The sequence below is a fragment of the Puntigrus tetrazona genome, chromosome 19 (assembly GCF_018831695.1).
Source record: "Puntigrus tetrazona isolate hp1 chromosome 19, ASM1883169v1, whole genome shotgun sequence".
NCBI lineage: Eukaryota > Metazoa > Chordata > Actinopteri > Cypriniformes > Cyprinidae > Puntigrus > Puntigrus tetrazona.
Window position 1 is genome coordinate 9,962,085 of NC_056717.1, and position 25,095 is coordinate 9,987,179.

At 37.1% G+C, this 25,095-nt stretch overlaps 1 protein-coding gene across 1 annotated transcript in view; it reads right to left on the minus strand.

The window, feature by feature from the left end:
* elmo1 (engulfment and cell motility 1 (ced-12 homolog, C. elegans)) overlaps nt 1-22,221 on the minus strand; it is a 54,440-nt gene extending 32,219 nt beyond the window's left edge. Inside the window, 15 exon segments of the mRNA XM_043217545.1 lie at nt 2,314-2,442; nt 3,195-3,317; nt 3,578-3,628; nt 3,790-3,831; nt 5,019-5,097; nt 5,408-5,559; nt 6,076-6,175; nt 8,339-8,374; nt 11,784-11,926; nt 11,929-11,955; nt 13,383-13,433; nt 13,553-13,625; nt 14,795-14,835; nt 15,496-15,627; nt 21,987-22,221. Coding sequence (XP_043073480.1) covers nt 2,314-2,442; nt 3,195-3,317; nt 3,578-3,628; nt 3,790-3,831; nt 5,019-5,097; nt 5,408-5,559; nt 6,076-6,175; nt 8,339-8,374; nt 11,784-11,926; nt 11,929-11,955; nt 13,383-13,433; nt 13,553-13,625; nt 14,795-14,835; nt 15,496-15,573 — 1,125 coding nt within the window. The 5' untranslated portion in view covers nt 15,574-15,627; nt 21,987-22,221.
* Between the last annotated feature and the right edge of the window lie 2,874 nt (nt 22,222-25,095).

The window sequence follows — 25,095 nt, forward strand, 5'->3', positions numbered from 1 at the left end:
GAAACAAAGAGAGAAACAGAGCTAGAGGGTATGGTTGGAAGGGCACAATAACTTTGTAAATATCGAGTTTTGAACATGTGCCTTTTTTGGTGCTTTATGCCTTCATTTGGGTATGACAGTAAGTAAACAGGAAACTAAAGTGGGACAGGACCAGGAAAGGTCTGCAAATCGGGACTCAAACTCAGGACGCTTAAAGCACAATGGTGCTACATGTTCATTACACTTATTTTCAACATTCAATACTTGTTCACTAAAGCTGCATTTTTTGCTAAAAAATACAGTAAAACAGTAATATTGTGATATTATTAACATTATAAGAACTGTTTTCTATTTTAAAATACTTCAAAATTGCATTTATTTATGTGATGATCCTTTTGATATCATTCGTAATATGCTGATTTGGAGCTTAGGAAGTAATTATTATTATTATCAATGTTAAAAACAGGACTTAATATTTTTGTTGAAACAGCAAAACATTAAAACACTGAAACAGCAATATCAATCTTTTTGAGAGATAGTGTATGTGTATTTTAACATACTGCATAATATGACAACAGTCGATTATTCCCTTGAAATTGTAAATGCGATTATTAATTCCAATTAATCACAATTTACACTGAATGGCATTTATATCATTGCTTGAAGCAACCACATACCATATTTTTAGCCTCAAATGTGAACAATACAGCCTTTTGGTTTCTTAAAATAAAAAGTTAAATATGCATAGTATTATAAATGCCATACAAGCTATTAAAACAAGCTAACATATAGAAAGAAATGAACGTGATTAATTGCTGCTTTGAACGATTATGTAATTGTGGCATCCGTAAATGTAATTGCAATTAAAATTAATTGTGCAGACCTACTGTAGCACACAGTACACACTGCATAGTACGGAGTATGCAAAACACTAATTTTCCATTCTGAACACTGCCGGAGTTCACAGTACTTAAAGACACGTCTGTGGCGAGGGCACTAGAGACCAATTTCCCATCCATCAATGTGACAATGCCCTAAGAGAGTTGGAACACAGCCCTCATTAGCAACACTGCTGTCTTAACACATTCTACACCGCTCCCTAACAGCAAATCACAGGGAGCAACAAACTCCACACTTCTCCTAAAACGCTGTGAAAATGGTGTCTAGACCCTCAGAGCTACCTGTCAATTGACATTGGTGGCATGGTAAAACGAGTGTGTGTGTGTGTGCAATCTGAGAAGGTGTTAACACCACAGGAGGAATTTAGGGAAGGCCTTATCTTCAGACAGCACACGGCACTGTAAAAGGAGTCTTAGTGAACCTCAGAAGCTCACAGGGGCTTAGGAGCTCATGACAACTTCAGTCTTGTCCCCTTCAGGCTACTGACCGCACTACGCTCTTTCCTGCCTGTACTCTTCACACCTGCCTCGGCCTTTCCTTCCTCTTTCCTGCTGCTTTCATCTTCTTTGATTGGGACTTAAATTGTATAGCAGGCTCATCTACAAGTTAATTTATTTTTATATATTATTTATATATTTATTACAATTAGTTTAAAACATATTTACATAAATCTGAACTTTTAAAAAATATTTGTTCAGCTATTTTGATCATATTTGATATCTAGTGGGATACTAAAGTCCACAAGTACAAACGCTTCAATCTTTCTTTAATATGTGTGTGTGTTTTGAAATATTTTATGTATTTTAAATAATATTGTCAGCAATATTACAGTTTGAGTTAAAAGTTACAGAAAACTAGTTACAGAAGTCAGAGTTACAGAAAACTACTCCTACTACTCCTAATAACAAAAAAACAAAAAAAAATTTAAAATGTATTGCTAACAAAATTAAAAATGAAAAACATATTTCATTCATATTGCTCAGCCTTTGAAATCCTACTAGAAACCTGGCTGACAAATTCTCATGAGAAAAAAAAATTATAGTGTCTAAATATGACAGATTGACTGGAGGCATCTCTGCCATCTGGGCATGTCTGATGAGGTGACCTGTTTTGATGTGCAAAGGAGAGAGTGCCGGATATTCTGTTAAAGTGAAATATGTCAAACAAATTTGGAAAAAATAGCTCTGAATGTTCTGAGCTTAGCTGAGCTTCAGTAGACTCAGACAATGCTTTGAACTATCAATTATAGCGGGCAAACAGGGACAAACATTTAGAGACAAACAGCTTTAGCTAAATAAATATATAAATATATGTTATAAACAATTTCTTGCAGATATCCGATTGAGGCCTTATTAAATTTTTGGTATCTGAACTTAAATGAGACTTTCTCAATTGCACCCATGTAGTATTGCAATGTCTTGCATGAACACTTACGATGAAGCCCAGCTTTTTGTAGTCTCTGGTGTACATGGACTTGCGCTTCTCAATGCTGCCACTGTTGTTAGACTCACACTCAACGTCAAAAGCGATTCTGCGTAGCTCGAAGATGATGTCCCTCTGAGCCTATACAAACACAGGTACAAAGCCTTGTTACTACACAGCTTGATTCTGATCTCTCAATCACAACAACAGGCCAAAAATAGTTGGATGTTTTTCCATTTCATTTTTTTCCACAAAGCAACAAAATAGGAACACTTTAGCATAGGGACCAATTCTCACTATTCTCACTAAGCATACATTCTGCATGACCATATTCCACTACCTTCTTATTAGTGCTCTTCATTTATTACTAAAAAGCTTACTTTAAGGATTTCTATACCCCAGCAGAAACTAGTATCTTAACTATTTAAGTCAGTAATGCAACAAGAACAATCGCACAAATTACAAGCATAAATGAACAGCCTACAACATGAAATTATATCTTATATAAATACAGTAAAAGAAGACAGAAATACAGAAATATTTCTAGGCTACTGTCTCTTTAAGACTAAATGCACAGACCTAATACTGGCACACATTCGGCTGCTTTAGTCAGTTGTATGTGTTACCTTAAGACATGGGCAAAATCTACTGTGTTTACCAGAAAACTGTCCAAAATCTGTATTTTCACAAGTTTGTGTGTATCTATCCATTTAGTTGCTTAAACGCGTTGATGTCTCAATCTCTGCGCGTGCACTATGGGTGTGTACAGAAAACGTGTGACTAATAAAATAATTCAACTGAAATCAATATTTAATATACATTCATTTTACTTTCCAAGCAGCTGTATAATAAGTAGGACCGAACAGTTATTACAACTGTAGGCACAGGTTCACCTGGTCTTGAGGATCCATCTTTGTCATCATGCGGTCCTCTAAAAGGTTAAAGGTCAAAACTTGTAGCACGTATAACTGGTGGGCCATTTCATCATTTATGGGCTTGTTACTCCTGATCACGTTCTGAAAACGAGAGAAAGGGAATGTTAAACAGCTGGAGTAGATATCGCTTTACTTTTTTTAAAACATCTCTTTTGTTTTACACTCGGCACTCTGCATTTAATCTATAAAAGAAGCTACACAAATAATAACACTACTACACACTAATAATATTTTCTGCATCATCTACATGAGAGCAATACCAGAGAGAGATGTTTATGTCCAGACTGGCAAACTGCCACACTACTCGTGCTATTTTCGTAATATGTATACTGTGCACTTACGCTGAGGATGATTGAGCGCAGCTGCTTCTGTGCTAAAATGTGAGCCATCTCCTACAATCAAACAAAACACTGAGTCAACTTCGTTCTCACAGACTCATACGCACATATTCAATAACCTCTTCAAAAGGTGTAGCTCTACAAACATATGAAACATTAGTCAAATAGCAGTTAAATCGGCTACAGAGGCTTTACCTCAACTAGAGAGCACTTACTGTAAGAGGACAATCAAGGATGTTCACATTGTCCTCATCAAACTACCATTACCAGCACAGCGAGGGGAAGAAATAATGAGAGAACGAGACAGAGAAAGAGAAGAGAAAAGAAGCGAGAGAAAGCAGAGGCATTTGTTAGTAGCACAGAAATGAGAGGTCAGCAAAACAGACCTGAAGAAACTGGAAATCGACATTTAGGATATGAGGCGGTTGCATGAGCCCGCTGTGACTCTTAAGTCACTCTCTCTTACTTGACTAACACTAAATGTCCGACTACCTGACAGATATCATAGATATCAAAACAGGTGTCTGAGAAGCACTCAGCCCTGGGCTATGTAAACAGCTAGCATGCGTTAGCCAATCGAAACACTTGGAGACTTCGTTCCGCATGATCAGTTTTTGCTAGCGTTGGGTTTTCTGACATATTTTTGGAGATCGGGCTAATGGTTGAAGGAATGAGAAGTGATATAAATCTGCGGCTAAGTCAAGAAAGTCAGCAATATGGCTAATGTTGCTTACAACAGCTGTATATAAAAAAAAAAAAAACTTGCTAGTGAACAATACAAGAAGTACATCAATGTATGTACTGCACAAAAAGCAGACAAAAAAGGTCAGAAATATATAAAACACCTGTTAACCTGTTAAAAAATCTGTGCAAACTTAAATCTGTTACTGACTCATGTGAGCGTTATAGCTGCATGGGTTCTTATTAATATTACTGGATTTTGCAGGTTTACGGTAAACGTTAACACAAATTTAAAGATGTTGTCTCGCACTGAAAGGCTGAAAAGGAAATGATCAGAGCAGAAAAAAGCACACACATTGAACACTTACAAAGACTCAAATAGACACTCATACAGGTACAAAATACTAAATTATTCCAAATAAACCAACATATTTACATAACTTTTCACAAAGTGAACTTTTTGATCTGCATGCTAAGTGACGTTTCCAGCATCAAATCATTTTTAGGTTTCCACTAACACTAAAATGCTGCACGAGTGGACAGAAATTGCCTGAATGCCTAAAATGTTGTGTGATGCTATTGACAGTCACAGCTTGTTAGAACCAAAAATTTAGACAAAAACACGGAAGTGATTCACTTGACATTTTCTCACGTCTTGCCTAATGAAGACACGGTGTCATTATTTAGTCCAGACAACAACAAACAAATGGGGGAGAAAAAAAAATAAAAAAAAACAGAAAATGGGTTTGTGTGTGTGCTGTACCTGTCTCTTCTCCTCAGGGGCTTTGAGGAACAACGCATTAATCACTGCGATGGTGTAAGTCTGAATGTCCTGATCTGTCCTGTTCCCGGAGACGAAAAACAAAAACAAAATTGTCATCATTTACAACAAAAGCTTATAGTTAGCAAGGTTTGTTAAGCCTGACCTGGCTGCATAGGGTTAAATAATGCGGTGCATTTTTGTAATTTTGGGATTTTCGCAGTCACTAAATGCTTTCATTATATTAGGAAAAACAGCATTAACATGCTTCAAAACTTATTAAAGGTTTAAAACGGATAAATAAGTGACATTTTTCATTTTTGGCTCAACTTTTCATTGAAATAGTCTTAATTTGATAACTGCAATTGCAAAAAGCTATAAATTGTCCATACCCTTGCAGATGGGGGATGAGCTGGCCAATAGTGATTTCTTGAGCCACCTTCTGGTAGAGATCTTGACTGTTGAGCACCATTGATTCCAGGATGGCTAGAGACCTCTGGAGCACAGCAGTGTCCATGGCAGATTTACACACATAACTGGCAATCTGAGGATGAAGTGAGAGAGCTTTTTATTGGTTAAAAAAGGATGCACAGAATAGATTCATCACAATAGAGTTTGAACACCAGTTTTGATGATAAAACATTTTTTCTTCACAAGCATCAACTACTTACCCTTTAACATATATATGTAATTATATGTTTGAGTATTATGTCAAAAGCTTTTAAACCTTTCTTTGTACATACTATAAAAATAAGTACATTTTAAAAATGAACGAGTGCTGCAGGGATAACGTAAACACAAAAAATAACATTTTAGCACTTCTGGTGATCCTAGTGTTGCTCTTTTATAGCTTAAGTTTAGCTTAAGCTTGTTTTTAGGCTTCAAAAATGCGTAAGAATTAAACAAATGTTTTGGTCACAGAATACTTCTATTCTGAGGGACCCAGTCCAAGTTCAACTACAAAAGCACATCATCCCTGCAGCAATCTATTCAATATCCTAATCTTGGGAAATGCCAACAACTTCTGAAAAGACTTCCACTGATACTCATGTGGACGCACCTTCTTGATAAATGCCACAGAGAAGGTGTCCCAGGAGACAATGCCATGGTCCATGAGCTCCACGAAGGCCGTCAGTGTAAAGGAGAGCAGCTCACCAAAGCTAAAAAAAAAAAATAGACAAGACAACAGCCACTAGCCACGTCTCTACCGCTCACCTGCACTGAAAGAGTAGCTAAGCCTCAGCTTTACAGAGCGATAGCGGGCGAGAAGAATAAGTACTGGTGCAGCTGAAGAACAGGGGGACAGTTGATGATCCTGTCCTTCAGAAGAGCAGTGAATGCCAGAGATTTTGGCAGCAGGAGCAGCAGTGAAATTACACTGGCAGAAATGATCAGTGGTATCATGCAGCAGTTTGTTTTTGGGACATTAGAGTTATGATGGCTGAACATACAACAGAATACGCTAGGAATATTTGGCTTATACTTATACTTGGTATTTCACCCAAAAATGAACACTGCTCCAAACCTATATGATGTAGTTTGTTGTGGAGACATAAAGGTTGTGGAGACATAATATATATATATATATATATATATATATATATATATATATATATATATATATATATATATATATATATATATATATATATATATATATATATATATATGATTTTTTTTCAAAGACACATAAACCTACTCATCGCTAACCTAACTCTAAATATTTTTACATAAATGCTTTAAATGCTATTTTATTAGTAAATATATAATATTTCATAATATAATGTATAATATATATTAATAGATAAATAATAAATACTGTTTTGTTTTATTTTTTGCTTTGGGAACTTTTTAGTTTTTGGCTTTAGTTTTTTAAATATTTATGTATTTATTTATTTAGTGTAGTTATACTAATTTTAGCACTTCAGCTTATTTTATTTGAGTGAATTACCAAACCAACATTTGTTATTACGTTTTTATAACATTTTAGGCTCCACAAAAAAAAAGTCATTCCATTTTGGTACATGGAAGTAAGTAAATGAAGATAGAATTTAATTTTCATGTTTGGATTAACTTCAATAAACAGCAAGCTGTGATTGCGCATGAAATAATTTTGTACCTCAATTTGAGGTTTAAAAAAAAGTAACTATGGAGCAAAGCTACTATGATACAAGCACTGATGCTGTTGATAATAGAGTAATTTGCAGTAAACCTCAAATATTCCATTAAGAAATAAGACTTAATTACTTCAGAGTTTTGAGTAAACGAGACCTTAATTAAATCAGCTAGGCTCCACAAAATCGAATTTACAAATCCTGTTATGCACGACGGCTTTCTAGATCAACATTGTTTTTAAAATGAATAACACTGCCCTCTGTCGTTACAAGCACCCCAGTTCATGCCTTTTCATTATTTCTCATCATAAAAAAGTGGAACGAAAGGTAAAACTCACAACATAACAAAGAATACAACTAAAAAAAAAAAGAAGCAAAACAGAAAAACTACACCGTCTCAAGTTACAAAAACATAAATACAAATGATAATTTCTAAAAAAAAAAAAAAAAAAAAAAAAAAAAAAAAAAAAAAAAAAAAAACCTAAAGGCAGAGCCCTACATATAAAACAGAAAAAATGTAATAAAGTAGCCTGCATTGAGCTTAGTGTTGAGTATTTGAGGGCAGCAGGGAGTTAATACAGCATAAGTTAGACCTCATAATAAAAGACATTAGTTTTAGTCCTGGGAGCAGGAAGTATTTGCAGCTGGAATTGGGCAAAACCCTACAAATAATTACCATGGTGACATTGAGAGATGACGAAATCTCACAAGGGGATTTTTAGTGTTAAGTAAATGTACATAAAATGTGCGTTTAGCTGATGTCACTGGCTGTTTATGACAACCAATCATTTAAGTGGGATCCTGGGCAACAGGACTTTAAGCAACAAGCAGTGTTTTGACCTTAAGAGGAATGGAGGGTGTTACAATCATGGAAAAGTATGCGCATAATCATGTTGATAAATGGAGAAAAAAAAAAAAAAAAAAAAAAAAAGGTTTCCCAAAGGTTAGTGCAAAGATCCCCCTAAAGCACCAATGTTGCCCAATACCACATGCAAAAGAAAGAAAGATGATTTGGTTACATGGAAATAACATCCAAATAAAACCATAAAATCATCAGAAAAATGGTAGTGACTGCAGCAGTTGCCAAGTGTTCCCATCGCTTCGATTGGTTTTGAGCACTGAGGCCAGAGCCCGATCATGCAGAGACTCGGCCCGGAGATTAGAGGGTAAGTGACAGGGGGGTTATCCAGCTCGAGGGGAGGGGCTTACCAGGGCTTCATAATCTTCTGCAGTTTCTGATACCGTCTGAAAAGATTTAAAAACTTTGACGTCAGGGAGACAGAAACACACAGTCAGGGTCCAAAAATTCCTTTCTGAACCTATTACGACAATTACATTAGGAAAATCTGTGGAAAACCCATTGTTAAGGTTTAAAGCAAAAATACAGAACGTCTCAAACATCCAGTGAGGCATGAGCTGAGAGAAACACATTAAAAACCCTTTCTGAGAGACACAAAGCGTGCAAAGCAGAACGCTGGGAGAAGACGACTACAAACACACAAACACAGTCTTTACACACACTTAATGCACAACACGTGCTTTACTCCCTGTGGTGGTGTAAAAGACTACCAAAAGTATTTATTACAGATTATCATGTATTATATGGCATTCATTTATGACTCAAAAGTGGCTCTTGTATTCTCTCATGGTCCTGTCAGCAGGGCTTAATACACAGATATGAATCATCATGTTTGGTCATTAAAGCTGAGGCACATATCGTCGTTTCGGGAACCGATGACTTGCACTGTACATTTAAAACCTACTTAGGTCACATTTGGGACCATACACTCACAAAGGCTTCCACTGGGCCAGTACAAAGTTTCTTTCTGAGAGCGTTATTTGGTTTGCAGACTGAATGGGATGGTGATTGTATTTTATTGCAGTTGTCAACGGCAAACGAAAGTGCAGTCTTTCTCTGGAGTGTTTTCCCCTTTGGAACATGACATGTAAAACATATAGTACTGAAACTATTATCCCATTTGTCGTGTATTGTTTTCTTTTTAATAACATCAATCTTGAAAAAACCCCAGCAAAGCCTCATTTATGAACATGAATTTTCCAGCGTTCAAAGTACATTATATTAAGTGAGGGGTTAGAGAAAGCAGCATAAAAACAAATATAAAGAAATATATTGCATTATTTAACGCTTTTATTCACGGTGTATTCAGAATTCATTCTAAAATGCTAAATAAGAAGCATTTCTTATTATCATGTGGAAACTGATGTAGTATATTGTTTTCAGGATTCCTAATAGAAAGATCAAAATAGTAACATCTATTAACATAGAACCTTCTAAATGTCATTGCTGCTTACAGATACATACAGTAGTTCGTGTCTATCTACAAGTGAAGTTTATTGGGCGCTGACGACTCGAACATATAGCAAACCATCAACGCACTATTAATAAATGCAACAAATAAAACAATATGTACCAATACGAAAGCAATAAATGATTAACCATGCATACCTAACATGCATCAAAAAATGCGATAAATAGTACCATGCATCACTTTAACCCTTTTTTAACTATAATTTTATGCATTGATTTTGAACTTTAATGCTTTCGAGTTCCAGTTGGATCTTCTTAATCGACTAACTGTGCAAAGTTTGATTATATAGTTTCCCTACGCTGGTTCCAATTATGACCAAAAAATTCAATCACAATTTAAAAACTTGTATTTTTTTATTTTTTTAAACGGACTGCTACCAGCAGCACATGACCAACAGAGGGAGCTACCCCACCACTATCAGCCGGCAACATTCATGCCCCATGATGTCAGAGTGCTTGCTCCATACCCTCGAGAGTGCCGTCATGCTCAAGTCTTTTGAATAATCATGGCCTGGTCAGTGGCTAACAGGAATTCACAGCAAGAATGCGAGACAGTGTGTATTTGTGTGCATGTGCGTGTCCGCTTGGATTCATAACGGTATGAAAGGACTGCATAGAAACCCACACATAGGCTCTTTGAGGTCAGAAGCTGTTGACATAGAGCCGCTTTATATAAAACATATTTCCATGGTCAGCTCTCCAGTGTACTGAAATGTTGAAACACCTCGGCTGGCGGTGCAGAGCTCCGATAAGTAAAAACACAGCTATTGATTCAGTGAAGTAAAACCAACATCCCGACGGCAGTCTAATTTCACTCAACCGGCGAAGCACCAGAGGGAAATCACTTCTGCTCGAGCAAGAAAATTAATGTATTCAGATAAATATTCTTCCACAACTGCGTGAAGTGTGAAAAGAGCCACTGGAGTAGCGCGACCTTGACAAATGAAGAAAGGACGGGCATAATTAGGTTAGCGTGTAACGGAAAACAAAAGGCACGAGTCTGTGAAGTTTACCAGCTGGAGAGGAAATATTCAGTTTGATACACAACCTTGTCTTTCCTCAAACAATTTCTTCCCTACAGCTTCCCTATACCGCTTCCTCCTGGCCTCCTTTGTGTTTCTTTAATGCATTATTTTTCCTTGACTCAGCCTCTAAGTGTGTTTTTCCAGTCCCAGTTTTCTCCCTCCATGATCCTGTACTCCGTCTCTCTACTAAGGCGGTTTGTGTCTGCTGGCAAAGCTCGGGCTCCTCATGGGACCGTCCGTATAGGAGTTAAAAAAGCCCTAGCTCAGCAGATACTCCATCCCCGATTTAACCTTGAACTGAGATGGTCAAGCCACGCGCCTGCTTAATATCACAGAGGAGACCGGAGGAGGGAGAGGATTGTATACACTTCATTTATTATTAACAGACCCGTGTCTGATACGAAATATCTGCAGTTTATTTGGATGGTGCATCTCTGATGTGATTGGGTTGGAAGGTGCATTGTTTGTGCTGTGATGGGGGCGTCAAAAACACGCTACAAAGTGTCCTCGATCACAACATGCGCTCTCAAATTCACGTTTTAAATCCAAAAACAAAGTGTGATCAAAAGCAACAAATCACATGCTGTCAACACAACACTGGCCTCAAAACAACAAGAGGCAACAAAGTCCTTTCAGCGTCGTTTCTGTAAGCATGCTGTGTCTAATGACATTAAGGGACATCTAAGTGTATGAGGACAGCTGTGTTTTGATGTGCTTAAAAGCGTGTTTTATGTTCGAGGGAACATCGTTATTTGTGTAGTGATTGAGGGCCTTGCACTTTGTTGTGTTTGATTTGAAGCACAACTTTGAGTTGCGATTAAGGAGACATTGTGTGGCGTTAAATGGCACATTGTGTTTTGTGCTTTAGGGGATGTTATTTTTTAGTTTTATAAAAAAAAAAATCATTTTTGTGTTGCGCTTAAAGGCCATTATGTATCATCAATACCAAATTATTGTTATTGTTGTTCTCTCTGCGAAAACTACACTGCTGTTAAGAATTCACTACAAATTTGTAACCTTATGTTTGCTGAATAAAAGTAGGATTTTCTTAATAAACAAATCTCCCTGACCGAATGCAGATTGCGTCCATCTACCATTTTAGATTAGTTTGATTTGCAGTCTCCTACAGAGAACGTGAATAGGCTTTATCACGGAGAACAGTGCGAGTCACTGGCCGAGTCTTTATTCGGGTTTGAATAGCTTAAGCCCTGCTTAAAAAGGACACGTAAACGAGTGAATACCAAGAGCCCCGTAACGTCAACAGAGAGGTTGAAGAAAAAGCAGCCAAACAGTTACTTACTCCGTGCCGCTCTCCACCATCTGCGTGAGCAGCGAGATGCCGTCGAGGTTGATGAACTCCTGAGCGAAGGTGATGTCTCGTGAAGAGTTGGCCAGATCCTTCAGAGCTTCCAGCTTTATGTCCATGCTGGACGACTGGATTCGCGCTCATGCAGCTGCAGGGCCATCTGGGCCTGTTACCATGGCCACAGAAGAGGCGTGTTAATGAGAGTGTGACAGATCGTCATGTAGGAGGTCAGGCCTTTTAGTCACACAACTCAAGGAAGAAGGCGAGACTGCACTTCTCTAAATGACTGCCTTGCTGAATCCACAATCGTTCCCTCATTAGAGAGTATTAATCATGCTAGTGTGTCAGTTAATGATTTCTCCATACTGCGTTAACAAACTTTTTTCAATTATCATTCCAGTGCAGATGACTAAATATAAATTATTCTCCAAGTTATAAATTGGTTCATGTATTATACATGTGTGAAACGTAGTATTTGAATACTTAAGACACATTTACATGACAATCAAAGATGAATACATTTCATTGCATTTGAGTATTAGTATTATTTTAGCATCTATGTCATATTATATAGTTTTTCATTCACATTTTGAAAGGTTTTAATTTAATATATTCTTTATGTCCATCCCTATACAGCATAATAAAAACAAATAATGCACTGATAAAAAACTATATATGGTTTTTGTACTTTTTATTTTAGTATATAAAAGTTAAACCTAATGAAAAATAACAAACACTGTTTTGGCAACTTTCAAATAAAATTAAAAATAAATTTAACTAAGTTGAATAAAATATACTTTTTATTTTTTAAATGGGTTTCAGTGATTACTTTTTTTCAGACCTATATTATTTTTAAATATCTAATTTAAATGACGTAGTTTAAATTTATAGATCACAACTGCATTATATGCAAAATATCAAACCAGTAACATTAATCTGATTTCCTCCTCTCTTTAAACTAAACTTGCTTTGATCACCTTAAAAAAAAAAAGCACCTTGACTGCACAAATGTAACCGAACACAGTGGTATAAATATATGCTTCCTCATGAACACTACAGAACTGCTTTCTTCTGTGAAACCTATTGAAACTGTCCCGATCGCTGATGACTGTTAAATATCAGTGGCGGCTGGCGCAGAACGTCACAGGAAGAGAAACAGTCCTTGTTGTCATTGTGCTAGAGGGGACGGTTTCAAATGTCACAGACATCAGCTTTAAATATCATCATACCCAAGCCTCAAATTCAGACGGGTCGTATGAACAGCACTTTCTGAATGAAAATGTTCGTTCTAACATAATGCGGCTTCAAAGCGACAGTACATTTTTTTTATAACAAAGAGCCGATCCGTAACCGGCAGAGAGAAAATAATGACAGCTGGGCACATTGGCGCCTTCACAGGTCACGCAAGAATGTTTTTTAGCTGCTGACACTTTAGGAAGCTTTGGTAACGTAACCTATCACCCCTCACATCTGAAGGATTACCGGCCCCAGCTGGAACGGGGCAGGGCTTCAGAGGATAAAAGGCAGGTCCCTCCTGCTGATGCAGCCTCGAGTTGCCAAAAATACGTATATAAACTCAAATGTGCTACTCACAGCTGACGTAGTAAGCCGCAGAATGGAGCCATTTTTGATGTTGTTGCGATTCTGTGAAGAAAGAAAAAAAAAAGAGAGAGAGAGAGGAGAAAAGGCATCGTTATGCACTGATATGAGGCTTATTTTTTAAATCATTGACCTCGGCAATGCAGCTTCTTTTTGCATTTAACCTTTTCAGTGATGTAGAAGTTGGTCGAGTCGGCATTCTGCATGGCATAGGTTTCAGGGCACGGCAGGTTCCACCTGACGAGAGACAATTCAGACAGACATCAAACATACAGAGATGTGTGCTGCTGTGTAACAAAGACAGCTTTGATGAAAATGGCGAAGAGGTCAATTTCTTGAATTTCAACAGTTGAAATCATTTTTAGAGTTTCTTATATTAGAATAAAGGTTAACGGTAACAATATTCTTTTGAAACAATGACAGTGCTCATGGTAATCAATGGTAATGGTAAGTTTAGGATGAAAAAAAAAGATACAAAATAGAACAAATCTATTATAAAAATGGTAAACCTAAGATTCAACCTAATAAATGACCGTTGATGTTATAAACAAAATGGTGACACTTATGCGACAAAAGAAACGCAGAGACTACCCCTCTAAAAAAAGCAGTGCTGCTAGGCCTGTGGCAATAATCAATATATATCGATTTATCGCACAATAGATGTACATGACCGCAATCCTTTTTGGTGATGCAATATATTGCCAATTTTATTTACATAAAAAAAAAAAAAAAAAAAACTAAAAACACAATAGTTTTTTGGCATTCCACTTCTGTCTGTCTTTTTCAGGTTTCTTCTGTTTTTAGTAGAAATCTTTTTTCTACTTTTTTTTTAGGTATCTAATATTTTAATACTTTTGAAACTATACTACTTTAATACTTTTGAAACAATACGTCGCACAACAAAAAGTTGTTATCGTGTCAGGCCTAAGTGCTGCAATTACAAACATTGCCTAATTTTACCCCACTTTAATAATTAGATATAGGCGATATACCGGTATAGATTTTGGACTATTCTCCAAAAACACTCAACGTGATTTTACTATGCTACATGGTCACAAAAACGTATCTTTGTATGCGTTTTTAAAGCATTGCCATTTAAAAACAAGTTATTTTACGCCATTAAAAGTGTAATCAGCAGTGAAATCTCAGATGCCCGCGGTGGGAGGATGTTGCCGCTTGAACGAATCAAAAACACACATTCGCATTTGTCAAAATTGTGTTTTTTGAAAGTATCCAGAGTAATTAATCTCTTAAGTGAAAACAAACAGCTCTTAAAGTGACAGCAGTCTAATATTCCTGCTGTCTGTAAATCATGTTAATCAAAGAAGAAATTTCCATCAAATACACATTCACATATATACATACATTCACATAACTATATAAAAATTTAATTGTTTGTTACTTACCCCTCACAGACTTCTTTTATGATGGCTGAAAGAGGCTTTTTCTATAAAAAAAAATAAAAATAATAAAAAAAAAAACATTAACCCAACAAAGCTTTTCATCTAGTCTTGGAACTCATATATCTTATTTCTTTACCACTAATAAGCACTCTTCATACCCAATGGTACTACTGCATTGACATTAGTTTATACAAGTTTTGATCAAAAAGTTTAGTTGAGTCGAGTAAATAGCAACAAAGAATTTCAGAATAAAGACAACTGATGAATAAAAAACTACAGGGTGATTTATTCAAAGTTTGTGTCAAAAGTTTTAATAGCACATCGTCTTCATCATTCAGACACTCACTGCAGGGTCTCCTCTCTCAAAATTTAAAGGAACAGTTCAGTCAAAGAGAAAAAAAAAAAAATCAAGTCATTATTTATTCACCATGTTTTTCCAAACCCACATTACTTATTCTTCTGTGAAGCACGTAGTGATTAAAGTACTGAGGGGTCTCTTTTTGGTGTTGCGTTTTCAGATATCAATAGCTGCGCTCGCGAAATGTCCTTTTATGTCAAGAAAGGGTTTTAAACAACATAAAGCTTAGTAAACGCTGACGGAACGTACATTTTGGAGAGAAAAATAAGCAAACGCGCGGTTTTGTAAGATACAGATGCTTGCATGTAGATGCATACATTAGACAAAATCAGCCATAGGCACTGACCTGGTCAATCTCCATAAGTTTGGGAAAGGCCCCCGGCCACTCGATGGCCACCTTCACAATGTCTGCTGGGGGCGGCATGGCTGCGCTGATGGAGGATGTGGCCGCTCACTGCTGCCTGGCTCTCATCCAAGCCTGAAGAGGGAGACGGAGAGCGAAAGCTGGTTATACTCTGCGTGCTAATTTATCAAACAAGTCTTTCTCATCAAATAAACTAAAAGTATAAAGGATGTCAAAAATACCAGCACTTCGGAAAGACGTCAAAGAGTGTCAAAATTGCAGTATTTTCAAGGACCGGTAGTACAGAGCTCGATTAAATATCAGAGTGCTACTGTCGATTTGATCGATGCGCTCTATGGGCATCTTTCTGTGGGTTATCTGTAACAACAACCGAGCGGACATCACATATTTGATTCGAAAGCATGCGTGACCTTGAGGTCGAAACAGAGAGCTCTTTCTGTCGCTGGGTAATTTGCTGCTAATGTGCAAGGGCTGACACACACTGAGGAATTCTTCTGGAAAACCTTGAAAATGTATTTCAGGAATGCAAAGCTTTAACGGGTGCAGAGTCACTGTGAGAGATTCACTCCCAACAAGAACATTCCTTCTTTGCGACATCTGATACCGGGACATTTTAATTACCGAAGTAAGATCTACACACTAAAAGGCTTATTTATTTATATCTGAACATTGATTTGAAAATAAAACTACTGCGATCAGCTGCCATCGGATACAATGTTCAGCTCAATGTGGTTTCAAGATTAAAATGACTTGCCAAAAACTACAAGCTTCAACTGAAGTTTGCTTTGTCAAGGTTACAAGTTTCTTATAGATCGCAGTGTGTGCCAAGCTGCTAAGTACTGAGCGGTCATGAGATACGCAAACACAGGTTGTCGTATATTAATGTGCTCATGGTCGGATGTCGTAATGATGACAAATTGACATGTTGACAAATGACTCATTTTTGCTATTTAGTTTATATATAAATAGTTTTGTTGGATTGCTGACTGCATTGCGATACAATTCAGTATAATGAACTCTTTATTTGAAAAGAGCAAAGGAAATGCTCTCTTCTACTGGCTGAAATTAAATTGACTATTCTCTTTTAGCCCATTTCAAACAGCAATAAAGAGCAAATGGGCAAATGTGTCTCTCTAAAGAACATTAACAAACAAAGACTATAAAGGCAGGCTTTTTCTTTATAGCTGTAGTCAAAGTAACAGAAGTTCATTCCAACTCAATGTTCTTTTAAGTTTCTGGCTTGCAATATTTACCTAATTGTAATTATTAGTAGTAGTAGAAGTAAGAACAATACTGTTATTATTACAGTTACATTTTAAAGATGAATAGCAGACTCAAATCGCTCAATACAATAAAACTGAAAATCCTTTCCAAGAAAAGGATAGGTGAGCCGATAAAGAGAAAGTGACATCCGTTAAATCCCTGTGTAAATTATTTAGCACTCCTGTCACTCGGGAAACTGCGGATCATCTTTGGTCCTTTTGGATAAACCCTGTTACATATTTAATCCCCCCATTCCATAATGCATAGGGATGATTCTTGGAGTGAAAACAAGAACACACACACAGCCTGTGAAACAAGCATTCATTCAACCCATTCAAACAAGCTGCCATGTCGCTCTGCCATGACTCATCCCATAATAATCTCCACAGACACTACCCAGGCTCTGTTGCTATGGCATCTGCTCCATCAGAACTTGCTTCTTTCGAGGGTGGTTCTCTTGGAAAGGTTTCGTTCTTCCTAAGAAGTTTCCCCATTACAGATGGCATGATTTCAAGCTGACAGAAGTCAATAAATCTCGGTACCAGGATTTATGTAAAGCTCTCAGCTGTCATTCAAATGGACAGAATAGCTGCACATGGCTGTATTTGTGATCTGAGATGCTGACCGCATAAAGAGAAAGAGGAGTTTATTTTAAATTTAACGTAAAAGCCAACTATTTATTTACTTATTTATACACTGTAAAAAAAATCAGCCGTTTCAACTCAAAATAATTTGTTAACCCACTGACTTAAGATTTTTAGTTTAGCGAACTAAAATATTCTAGTTGTCACTTAAAAATTTAAGTTGAAACAACTTTTTGGATTTTTTTTTACACTGTATGCATGCATGCATTTATTTATCACCCTTTACTGTTCACTGGCAGCTGAGACTATCACATCAAGAACACTTTCTTTCAAACATGTTTACCTCTTACTGTAATTAGTAAAGAGAAAGAGATGATTGGTTGACATATTAAACACACAGACACATTAAAGGATGCCATTTCGTGATAAATTAACCACATTAAATTAAATTCATCTGCATAGTGCATAGTGCAACATTAGTCCAAACTTTTAAACTTTTTATTTTATTAAAACTCATGAACAAAGCTATTACAACATTCAAGCACAAGTGTTATTATTCCACACTGTATGTTGACATAAAAGCAGAGCATGAATGCTGGATGAACATAATCACAAAGCAGGACACAAGTAACAACCATGTAAGGTGCTTTCACCATACCAGGCCTATTGAATTTTTTTTATTTTGTATTATCTTTTTGCTGAAGCATTCATGTCTTGTCCATCAAAAAGTTCAGCAAAACAAAAGACAAGTTAAAAGTAAAACAAATTAGCATTTTTGATAGACGTGGTTTCTTAATCCTACACAATAATGCCGTTGAAAGGAAGCGAGAAGTAAACAGACTGACAAACAGGGTTTGATTTCTTCAGAGGGCTTAATAGTCCAGTCATTTAAAGAGGCAGGCCTAGAGATGTCTCTGTCTCTCTGATGGGGGCAGGGACGCACGCAGCATCGCCTGCTCTTTCATTCAATCTCTTCTGTAAATCCCACTGAATTAATCAATCGCTCTGGCCAGTGGCCTTGTCCACCAACAGTTTCCTCAAAACATTCAGCCTTCACTGTGAGAAAACAAAGCTACCATTATCACACTGCACATTAGCAGTCATCACTTTCACCACGTAATACTATGTTTTAAGAATGTAGTATAGCGATACCATGTTAAGAACATGTTTTGAGGACAGGTTTTAGGACGTGCATTGCGGTATTGTCAAATTTTAGGAAAATCGCTATTTATGTGCAAATACAACACCACGTTTTGAGGGCATATCCCATTGGCAGTACTATGTATATAGTATGGTCATTTTAGGGTTTGTATTATGCCACCGGCATGTTTCTGAACACATACCACTACAATACCAAGTTTTTGGGTAAGTAGCATAACGAAATACCATTTACACGTAGAGTGTAACGGTACATGATTGTTCAGTACGTAGCTCATTTTCTACAGTTTGGTGTGATTTTGGTACAATATGCCCTTCACTAGACATTTTTCTAGCAAATAACAAGCTGTAGACACTGATGACTTGCCTGAAGTAAATGAAATGCTCTGTGACATTTTGTTTACAAGCTGTTTTAATGACGTCTTTCCACGACTCAAACGCTAATTAAGCAATTACATGAAGAGTGAGATGTTGATTTTTATTGTGCTTTAAAACTAGTAATAAAGAGGAAGATATTATCACGCTCTGCATTGCCGTACTTTGACAGGCATGGTGTATGAGAGAACGTAGCGATAAAAGGATTTAGTCACTTTTAGATGAACAATAAAAGCTATTATAAAAGTATTAGAGGGTTAAGAGGAAATGAAGACAAAAGCAGACAAAGTCAGCGCTGGACTGTGGTCAAGTTAAAAAAATAAAAAAATAAAAAAATACAAAAAGGTAAATATAACTTTGTGCTTAGCCAAAACTATATGACCAGAAACAAATGAAAGATGCATGAGACCACCAATGCCTTTTAAATATAACTATGTTTCCTAAAACAAATTGTATCTTATGTTTAATCACTACAGAGACGTCAGAGCTAGCGGTAAACATCAGAGGGACTACTAAAGCTTGAGGCTGAGCGCCCGGCGATCACATGGAGCTACGAAATCAGCGTCAAATATAGGCGCTACTTTTAAAAATAGAGTTTTAAACAACTATATTCTTGCTTGAAAAACTCCACAAGTACACAAGAACAGAAAAGAACTCACAACTATTGTCTGGGTTAAAATATAAAAATCATAAAACACACTTTTTTTGCGCACTCTGATGTAAATAAGACAATGTTAATAAACTCAAGGACAGCAGAATAAACGAGTGTAAACAATCCCTTTGTATCACGCAAAAGTAATGACTCTCATCAACTAATCGGGGTTCTGCAATGAGTTTAACTCGATTCTTTTGGTAGCCTTTGCTTTGCTAGGTACCCTTACGGAAGGGTACCAAAAAGGGGTACGGTACAATCAATGTAGCATGAGACAGTCAGTACTTTTTTTAAAAAAAGACAAATTATAGCAATAACAATAACTGGAGTAATTGCAGGCCACTACAAACCAATCAGCCAACTCATTTCATTAGCATTACTGAGAAATGATGTAAACTGCACTGTAAAATGATCTGTAACGTAACACATGACCCACAAGAAGACTTACAGGGGTACATGATCAAACCAAAAGCCTGTTCATCCTTGCAGTGAAACAGAGACTACCTTTATTAGATGCTGAACATCACGGACGGTACAGCATGTGGTTGTCAGAGTGACAGTCCCAGTGCGGTTTAAATGTTAAGACTTCACTCCTGCAGAGAGCACAACACCAGCAAGCCGAACAGCTGCAGTCCGTCAGCTGCGAGAAGAAAGTGAAAGAATGCTCAGAAGTTCACACTCTCACCAGGTTTCGCTTCACTGGATTGCCCACGTCCTGTATAGATTTCAAAAGAGCCCTCCAGTGATTCATCTGACACCTCTACAAAGGGGCCCAGAGCAGAGAGGGCCCACACCGGCAGAGGCTACAAAGGAGCAGCGAGCTTTATCTGCGCTGAGAAACAAAGACACGCGAGACAGCTACTGAGTTATTGCTACTCACTTTCTTTGTCTGACCGGCTCTCATTTCTACCCTGCGGGTCTGACCTGTGCCTTGTTCCTACAAAGCCTTGTAGACAGACAGACCTGTGGGTCCCGATTTGAGGCACGCATACATATATCTGGTGGATTTCCACCGGTTGCTATAGTAATGATGTATACGTCAGAATGATGCCAAGAGACATTTTCATATGACAGCTGGGTGTAGCTGTCAGCGTGGAAGGAGAGGAGGGGAAACTGGAGATTGGGACTGTGTTCACGTCTTTTGTCAGATCTCGCCTCGGTGCTGAACTCACGAGAGCACGACAAACGACGCAACAGGCTTTCTACACATTCATGCATGTATTGTGCAAAACCGCTGAGTCATTCGCTGTTCATAGGAAAGTGTGAGTGAAAATGAGTGCATCCAGACAACACTGCACACTTTGCATGCATACAAGGATCGTATCAAAATGTTTTTTCAGATATTTTGATAATAATAATAATAATAATAATAATAATAAAAAAATGTTGATTTTAGCATAATATAACAATAATATAAAACAATAGTTATTTTAAAAATTAATTATCAATAATAATAATAATAATAATAAATGTTGATTTTAGCATAATATAACAATAATATAAAACAATAGTTACTTTAAAAATTATTTATCAATAATAATAATAATAATAATAATAATAATAATAATAATAATAATAATAATAATATGAAAATAATAATTCTAATTAGTGTTGTTATTGTTGTACATAAATAAAAATGAATATTAGCAACATTTAATAAACACGTTTAGTAGTAATCATTGAACCATGTTTTGTTTTTAAGACCAAGATACGTTTTTTTGCCGTCTTTTTTCGAAAGTCTTTTTCTTGCCTGTTTGTCATATTCCATCATGATACTGAATGATTACAATATTCCAATTCCAAAACCAATTGCACATAAAGATGTCCAAATGACATGGCATTACCTTGTTTTTCAGTGTAATCCCTATTTGGGAAACAGTGAGAGCTTAACATCAATTTAACTTACAATAAACAAACTCCTTTCCTTAGCACTTAAATGCTGCGAAATGTTCATGCTTCACAAAAACCATGCAGACAGTCGAGAGATTCTGCAGCGGACGGCTAGCTTCAAAAACAAGTCTTCTGTATCTCATATAGTAACCAGGATATCCTGTTGAATCACACAGCCAAGCAGCGGTTTCCACATCTCCAGCTCCTAGCTTGTGCATCTCACTGGTATCTTACAACATACCAAAAATACCTTCTTAAAACAATCCTGATTAAAATTGCAATGTTAAAACTGCAGATCAAATCTAAACTCAACATCATTTCGAGGCACATTTAAGTGTCTAGGTCAACACAGAGCATCTCGTCTGCTTGACTGAGACGCCAAAGCAGACCACACGAAAACGTTCAGCAACGCATGTAGGTTTATGAAAAGAAAAATGCAGTCTGGTTCTCAGATAGATCTGTAGTGATGTTAGGGGTCTCGGAGTTGACCCCAAGGGCCAAAGCCACACCCTGAGTGGCCCAGACTCATGCACAAGCATAAAGAAACTTACCCGGAAACCTCCGCAACTAGCAGCCGCTCAAACAAGTAGATGTTCCTGCTCTTCAAGCCTCGGCAGTGCAACGCGTTGCTTCTCCGCTGAGAATCATCATCGACAAAAGACTTGAAAATCAAGACTTTACCCGTATTTAGCACGAAAACTCACAAGAACCTTGTCTAAACCAGCGAGAAAGACAGAGGGATAAAGAAAGAGAGGTGAAAGAGGTGGAGGAAGTAGGCGTTCATCACGAGAAGAGGAAACTGCTGGGCCACAGTTACACAAAAAGGCGGCAAATTTCAAAGAAGCAGCAGAAGACGTGAGGAGGAAACAGACCCACGGGCTCCTTGCTCGGCTTATCTGTGTGTGTCGAACAATAACAGGAAACATGGGGACGCACTGATCGCTTGAGATAAAGCAATGATTTGGTGCATGTATTCAGAAGACAAATTGTAAAAAAATAAAAATTGCTGTGGTGATTAGGTCACAGGAAGTAGTTTAAGACAAGACAGGAAGTACAAGAAAAACAGAAATTTGTTACATGAAGTTAATGAAACCTATGTTATGATTATTACGACATTTTTTACAGTAACAAACAATTTCCACAATTAATTTTCATTGCTGTAATGCATTTGGGACAAATCACTCCCCCCCCAAAAAAATAACTGCAATAAAAATATAAATAAATTAAAACTAAAATAGATTAATGTTAAAACTAATCCTAAAGCCAAAATCAGAAATGTTTCAGTAACTGTAAAATAAACACAAAAATATAAATAGAATAACGTTTAAAAATTACAATAAAATTAAATTTTACATTATAATAAAATTAAATGTAAAAGTTATAATAAAATACAAAAATGTAACAAACTAAAAACTGTACAGATCATGCAGTGGGTCTGTTTTACAGATAAGGTGATCCTTATTCATAGCCATATGAAACGGTACTGGGCTCCATTTCACACTCAGCTGGGTCTTTCATAAACACTTCTGTCTTGAATGAATGCAGTCCATGTGAGTGTGATTTTTTTTTTTTTGGTATTAGAAATAATTCCTTTGATTTCTCGAAGTCGTCACACTTCCGCTGCAAAACATGTGCGGCCCACATAAACAAAGTTGACACTAGACTGACACTGACTCACAGTGCCATGGTAACAAAATTAAAAAACAACCCATGAAGCGGAAAAATAACATGCTCAGTTTATGACTAGCTGGGCAGAATGACATTCCCGGAAACTGATGCCTGGTGCAACACACAAATAGCACTAATGATCAGTGTGCTAATTGTAACAAGGACACATTTTAAAGGATGGAGGAAAAAAAAAAAGGAAACGAGCACAAGAGCTGCTGATTACAGCATGGACCGGCCACTTTCATTTCCCATATCTGCTCAACCTCTCAGTTTTGAGGAGCTGTCTTGAACGTTTCTGATGCAACAGCAGAAGCTGGGTGGCAAACTCAAGAGCTGCTAACATCTCTTTACCCATTAAAGGTTCAGTGGGATGATGGCTAAATTGGCTCATGTCGGTGAATGAGAAGGAGCATATGTCGGTTCCACCCATTGTGGGCTCCTAGGGGCCGGCCGGCCCTGCTCTCACAGCTGTTGAGGTGGCTCTGGGTTCCCTCGAGCTATGAATAGAGATCAGTGGAGAGCTGGTCAATGAAAAATGTTGGGTCTGGCCTAGATTCATGCATGGTCGGGTAAATCAAACCAGCGCTGTTTAGACTGACTGGTAAAATTGGTCAAGGTCTCTGAGACCAGCTAGAGACGAACAAAGAGACAAATGAGGAGAAAGAAAGATCCACACATTTTTCCAGAAAATGAGTACATCTAAAATTAAACGGTGACCTTCTTTTGGGCCCTTTGCTGTGATAGATGAATGGCAGCTCCACTTTCAACAATACAAAGAGCAACATGTTCACGCGTTCTCAATTCAAAAGAATGGTTCGCAAAAATATCATTTGTTTACTCGCCCTCGTATTGTTTTAAACCCTGATGAGTTCATTTCGTCTGTGAAACATGAAGAAAGAGGCTTTGCAGAATGCTAATACTGCTCTTTTTCGACATAAGCAAATAACGATACACTGCTGTCGAAAATGAACCAAAAACACCATAAAATGAGTCCCTTACGCTTTTCGGACTTGACTAGTGTTGTCGAAAGTAGAGACCATGATACCTGAAATGTAATACGCGAAATACGCAAAAAATGCATTTGATTAATTGCGCAACCCTATTCTGATGTACAAAGTCATGAGAACCAAACCAAACAGAAAAAGGGGTTACAAATCCATGGTATGTATTGAACTGTGGGCTTTAGTGTTTCATCCCTAATACAGACAGCATTCAATGAAAAATTGCCTTAGTAGAAACTAGCCATATTAACATCAACATAGTCTACTATTATTTCTGGCCAGAATTTAGAAAACCAGCACCATCCTTATAGGGCTCATATTTCACTGCTGAATATATTTAAAAATCACAAGCACACAAGCTTCTCATCTCACCTCAAATCAAAAGTCTCCTGACTGGAGAAACAAACACAGCTGACCTAGAAGCGATGCTCCCGTCTTGGTGGTCGAAGAGCCAGCTGTCTCCTTGGAGATTCATGTGTGATGTGCCGTGTTCCAATTAGCCCTTTACTTGTTTTTAGTACCTAAACCCCTCCCCAGAGCAAAAAGACCCCCTACACGCTGTATTGCCACTGACAAACCTGATTAAAGTCACCCAAACCAGTCCTGGGAGTTAGTTTGCCAAAAGCAGACAAGGCTGGTGGCACTCGTGAGCAAAGCTTATATACCTTTGTGCATGAAAACCTTGGTCTGGATTTGTTCAGGCTCATCTAACCATGCTAACTTAATCTATTTTGCTGCCTCTATACAGATTTTAAATATAATTAAAATTTTGTTTTGTTAAAAATGTATTTTGAATAGTGCTGTCGAATGATTACTCACATCCAAAATAAACGTTTTTGTTGTGTGTGCTGTAAAATGTATAAAATGTAAACACATGCATGTATTTATATAAAAAAAGTTGTTTATATTAAATATTTATTAGTGCTGTCAAACGATTAATTGCGATAATGGTATTCAAAATAAGTTTTATAACATATACATATATACATAC